This window comes from Pan paniscus, chromosome 3 (genome assembly GCF_029289425.2).
Source record: "Pan paniscus chromosome 3, NHGRI_mPanPan1-v2.0_pri, whole genome shotgun sequence".
Taxonomy (NCBI): Eukaryota; Metazoa; Chordata; class Mammalia; order Primates; family Hominidae; genus Pan; species Pan paniscus.
Window position 1 is genome coordinate 157,224,872 of NC_073252.2, and position 6,000 is coordinate 157,230,871.

The window sequence follows — 6,000 nt, forward strand, 5'->3', positions numbered from 1 at the left end:
TGTATATAACTGGATTTCTTTTCTAATTCTCACTAAAATTTGACTGCTTTCTGTGTGTCTGTGTATGTGTGTTTCCCTAAATGGCTTTAAAAATGCCAAAGATTATGGAGGGAGTCACTTAAAATACAGTGTTTATATGACTTGATTTCTTTTCTAATTCTCATTAAAATTGAAGTACTTCTGTGACCCTATTTTAAGAAAAAGAATAAGCCAGGTGCAATGGCTTACACCTGTAATCCCAGCACTTTGGGAGGCCGAGGAGGGCAGATTACTTGAGCTCAGGAGTTTGAGACCAGCCTGGCCAAAATAGTGAAACCCTGTCTCTACTAAAAATACAAAAATTAGCCGGGTATGGTGGCAGGCACCTGTGATCCCAGCTGCTCCGGAGGCTGAGGCAGGAGAACCACTTGAGCCCGGAAGGCAGAGGTTGCAGTGAGCCAACAACATGTCACTGCACTCCAGCCTGGGTGACAGAGTGAGACTCTGTCTCAAAAAAAGAAAAAGAAAATGAAAGTCTCACAAGTTTGTGCTGTTGTCAAGAATTTTAGAAGCATGTAGGATTCTCAAAGGTGGATGGTTAAAGTTTTCTGTGGAAACATTATATTTGCACTTTTAATGAATTGGGACTCATTTGGAAATGAAAGTCTGATAAAGAAAGATACATTATCAGCCAGCCTGATGGCTCATGCCTGTAATCCCAGCACTTTGGGAGGCTGAGGTGGGAGGATTGCTTGAGGCCAGGAGTTCGAGACAAGCCTGGGCAACATAGTGAGACCTGTCTCCATAAAAATATTTTTCAAATGACCCAGGTGTGGTGGCGTGTGCCTATAGTCCTAGCTACTATGGAGGCTGAAGTGGAAGGATCACTTGAGCCCAGGAGTTCAGGGCTGCGGTGACCCATGATTGTGCCACTGCACCGTAGCCTAGGTAGCAGGGCAAGACCCGGCCTCTAAAAGAAAGAGAGAGAGAAGGGGAGGGAGAAAGGGAAGGAAGGAAGGAACCCACATTCTCTGTAACTCTTTGTGCGTTCTTTCTACAAATCTATCTGACCATGCTGAATTGAGAATGAGGAAGGAGATCATGTCCTCCCATCCTCTTTAAAGTTTTCAGTTTAACATGTTTGATTACACAATCATAGAAAAAAGCAACACATGACTGGGAGATTGGGAGGCCGAAGCAGGAGAATCGCTTGAGCCCGGGAGGTGGAGGTTGCAGTGAGCCGAGAACACTGCACTGTGGATGGCAAACCCACACCCTGTCTCAAAAAAGTTAAATTAAATTAAATAAATAGAAAAACATTACAAATGAAAATTACTTAAAATCCTGTCACTTGCAGATAGCCACTATTAAAATGTTATATATCCTAGACTTTTTATGTGTATCTGATCGTATATTTTTTTTAAATGGCACATGCTATTTTACAACTTTTTAAAATGAATTTATTAACTTTGTGAACAAAAATATATAATGCATATCTTTTTAATATTGTGTGTGTGTGTATATGTAAAGATATGTATTGCATACATTTTAACCTTTTTGTTGTTCATCATTGTTTAGGAAAAAAAGATAAGGATTCTAAGTGAGCTATACTAAAAAGAATAACTATGATAGTTTTATTTAGCACATCAGTGAATATATTCTCTATAGCACAAGAAATTACTTGCTTGCTCATTGATTTCTTTTTCTTCTCTGCTGTATTTGCAGAAGATGAACAAGTTTCTGCTGTTTGAGGCACAGACTTTTCTGGAAGCAGAGCGAGCCACCTGAAAGGAGAGCACAAGAAGACGTCCCGAGCATTGGAGCCTTGGAACTCACATTCTGAGGACGGTGGACCAGTTTGCCTCCTTCCCTGCCTTAAAAGCAGCATGGGGCTTCTTCTCCCCTTCTTCCTTTCCCTTTTGCATGTGAAATACTGTGAAGAAATTGCCCTGGCACTTTTCAGACTTTGTTGCTTGAAATGCACAGTGCAGCAATCTTCGAGCTCCCACTGTTGCTGCCTGCCACATCACACAGTATCATTCCAAATTCCAAGATCATCACAACAAGATGATTCACTCTGGCTGCACTTCTCAATGCCTGGAAGGATTTTTTTTAATCTTCCTTTTAGATTTCAATCCAGTCCTAGCACTTGATCTCATTGGGATAATGAGAAAAGCTAGCCATTGAACTACTTGGGGCCTTTAACCCACCAAGGAAGACAAAGAAAAACAATGAAATCCTTTGAGTACAGTGCTTGTCCACTTGTTTACAATGTCCTCCTTTTAAAAAAAAAATGAGTTTAAAGATTTTGTTCAGAAAGTAAATGTATATCCATTTAATGATTACAGTATTATTTTAAACCTTAAGTAGGGTTGCCAGCCTGGTTTCTGAAAAACCAAATATGCCGGACAGGGTGTGGCCACACCAAGAAGACGGGAAGACCTGGCTTGTGACCCTGGCTTCCCATGTCCTTCTGGTCTCACCCGCGAAGTGCCCTATCCTGGAAGTATGAAATGTTAGCCAATTAATACCAAGACACCTCATCTGCTCCTTCCCCAGTGGATGGGGTTCTTCTGTAAAACTGTTTGCACATGGCCAGGGGAGGGAACTAGGACCCTTGTGTCCTGTCTGAGCCTTATGGAGGTAGGACGGTGTCATTGGCGGATGTGTCCTGCTCCATTGAGATGGATGGCAAACCCCATTTTTAAGTTATATTTCTTTGATTTTTGTTAATTTAGAGGTGTAGGTTTTGTTTTTTGTTTTTTGTTTTTTTTTTTAAGAGAAACATTTATAACTGGATAGCATTGCAGTGAAAGCAGCTTGGGATGTTGGAGCTAATGCCAGCTGTTTATACTGCTCTTTCAAGACAGCCTCCCTTTATTGAATTGGCATTAGGGAATAAACAAGCCTTTAAACGTGATAAAAGATCAAAAACCTGGTTAGACATGCCAGCCTTTGCAAGGCAGGTTAGTCACCAAAGACTAACCTCCAAGTGGCTTTATGGACGCTGCATATAGAGAAGGCCTAAGTGTAGCAACCATCTGCTCACAGCTGCTATTAACCCTATAATGACTGAAATGACCCCTCCACTCTATTTTTGTGTTGTTTTGCACAGACTCCGGAAAAGTGAAGGCTGCCAATCTGAGTAGTACTCAAATGTGAGGAACTGCTGGTCTTGGATTTTTTTTCCATTAAATTCAGCTGATCATATTGATCAGTAGATAAACGTAAATAGCTTCAAATTTTAAAAGTGGAATTGCAGTGTTTTTTCACTGTATCAAACAATGTCAGTGCTTTATTTAATAATTCTCTTCTGTATCATGGCATTTGTCTACTTGCTTATTACATTGTCAATTATGCATTTGTAATTTTACATGTAATATGCATTATTTGCCAGTTTTATTATATAGGCTATGGACCTCATGTTCATATAGAAAGACAGAAATCTAGCTCTACCACAAGTTGCACAAATGTTATCTAAGCATTAAGTAATTGTAGAACATAGGACTGCTAATCTCAGTTCGCTCCGTGATGTCAAGTGCAGAATGTACAATTAACTGGTGATTTCCTCATACTTTTGATACTACTTGTACCTGTATGTCTTTTAGAAAGACATTGGTGGAGTCTGTATCCCTTTTGTATTTTTAATACAATAATTGTACATATTGGTTATATTTTTGTTGAAGATGGTAGAAATGTACTATGTTTATGCTTCTACATCCAGTTTGTACAAGCTGGAAAATAAATAAATATAACATAAAGCCTTGCCTATATTCTTAATGAATCATGCATGCTTTTTATTATTAAAGTGGAATAGAAGCCTTTCGTCTCCTACAGAAGCAAGTCCTTCGGCTGGAGAGATTTAGCCTCATGGTTATTGGAAACTGCCCAATAGCCTATTTATTTTAGGCAGATCTCTGTTGATCCAAAGCAATTAATATCATTAACGTTAGCACCAGCCAAACCATGTTCAGAATTCAGTGTTTCTTGAAAATGAAGATGCTGTCACAATATATTTGCATAACATTTGTCTCTTCTCAACCGTTTCCAACAATAATCTTTATGGTACGTAATATTTTGGTTCTCAGTATACATACTGAGAGACAGGACCTCAGAGAAACTGACATTCAAGGTCATGATCATTAAGTGGAGAGTACAATTTAGCTAGTAATTCTGGACTTCTAACTAGTACACAATATGAGTGCTGATGTGTGGTAAGTCTGAATAATACTTTATCAGAAGGGCACTTAATTTTAAAAGGTAAAAACCAGTAAGTAGCAGCCTGCTTACGCACATGTTTAAATGAGTGACTCATTTCTTTTCCTCAAGCAAGCATAACTAAAAGTATTATCCATCAGCCACTGAGAAGTCTCAGAAGTCGGAGTGGAAGCAACTGGAAGCAGAGGCACCAAACACTGGAAAATGTGAGGGAGCCTGAAGAGGAGCGGGAGGAAGGTCCCTCCAGAAGCTAACAGGAAAATGGCCAGGGCTAGGCTTCAAGATCTTTCCAAGGTATTCGTGCCAGCTATTTTGCTGAGAAATTTTGAAAACCTGGACACCAAAATAGGAAAATTATTTATTTTTTATTTTTTAACCATTCTAGTAGCTTCAACCACACCTTTTAAAAAATGAAGAACCTGCGTGTTTGTGTATGTTGTTACATGCTCACCTCTGTTGTCTTTTCACTTTAAAACCCATTTCTCAGGGACTTTCCTAGACTGTCACTCAGAAAGCTTAATTTTCTCCAACTTTTTTTGAAAAAATACTAAGAATCTGATGTTTTGGAGAATAACGTCTTTATCATTACTGTGTGTGTTCTGCTAAAAATATGAGACAGTGACAAATAGGGCATGGTTCATTGTCCTTTTAGGTTTTATTAGACTTTTATATTTTAGGATACTTCCTCCGTGTAGCACAAGACTGGTCTCCACTTAAGGGTTTCAAGAAATAAGTATTTGCCAAGTGTAACAGTTTGCAGGGACAGAGTTTATGTTATGTTAATAATAGAACTTTGCCAAGTTTTAGGGATATTGTAGAAGGTTTTGGTGAAGGTCTGATGCTCTCCACCCTAATCAAAGAGGCCACACAGACCGGGGTCTGTGTTTTCATACATACAGGTTGAAGTCCTCAGAATGTTTTTCTCAGCCTCAATCCATTTCTCTGCTTTTGGGAGGTATAGATTTTATGCTCATCTATGATTTAATATCTTTTACCTTTAGTTCACTGATAATATCCCAAAATGAATAATGCAAGCTTCTGAGGATGCATGTATCAACACACCTTTTGGTCTCTGCCTCTCAACGCCAGTGCACTACATTCATGCCAAAGAAAAATAGGAAACTCTCTTGAGCGCTTTATCCCATGATACCAGCATTCTTTAAAAAAAAAAAAAAGGCTTACCTAGAGAATAAACGTAATGCAGCAACTGAGGAGTCAAGTTGTTGATTGCAGAGGTAAATTATTTTGTGAAGATTCACTAAGGGTATAATATCAGCAGAGGTTGTTGAAAGGGGCAATGAGACGGAAATGTGTAAGGCAAACTGCAGCTGAGGCCAACATGACACTTTCAAGAAAGATTTTAAAGTGAGAATTTACCTATTTGAGAGTGAGACGAAAATACTGACCGGAACTGAAAAATAATTTATGAATTGCCTTTTTTTGTTGTTTTTTGCCTTTTTTTTTTGAGACAGAGTCTCACTCTGTTATCCAGGCTGGAGTGCAGTGGCGCAATCTCAGCTCCACCTCCTGGGTTCAAGCGATTCTCCTGCCTCAGCCTCCTAAGTAGCTGGGACTACAGACGTGCAACCACCACACTCGGCTAATTTTTGTGTTTTTAGTAGAGACGGGGTTTCACCATGTTGGCCAGGCTGGTCTTAAACTCCTGACCTCAAGTGATCCACCCGCCTTGGCCTCCCAAAGTGCTGAGATTACAAGCGTGAGCCACTGTGCCCGGCCTGAGTTGCATTTTTTAAAAGATTCACATTTTAGCCAAGTACAAGGCAAGCTAGTTGTTACTATGCC

The 6,000-nt window shown here is 39.5% G+C and overlaps 1 protein-coding gene across 12 annotated transcripts in view; it reads left to right on the forward strand.

Moving 5' to 3' along the window:
- Nucleotides 1-3,745, forward strand: part of RAPGEF2 (Rap guanine nucleotide exchange factor 2) — a 261,346-nt gene extending 257,601 nt beyond the window's left edge. For all 12 annotated transcript variants that reach the window (XM_034959339.3, XM_034959340.3, XM_034959344.3 and 9 more), the window contains one exon: nt 1,705-3,745. In XM_034959339.3, coding sequence (XP_034815230.1) covers nt 1,705-1,730 — 26 coding nt within the window. In that variant the 3' untranslated portion in view covers nt 1,731-3,745. The remainder of the gene's footprint in view (nt 1-1,704) is intronic.
- Nucleotides 3,746-6,000: the final 2,255 nt, after the last annotated feature.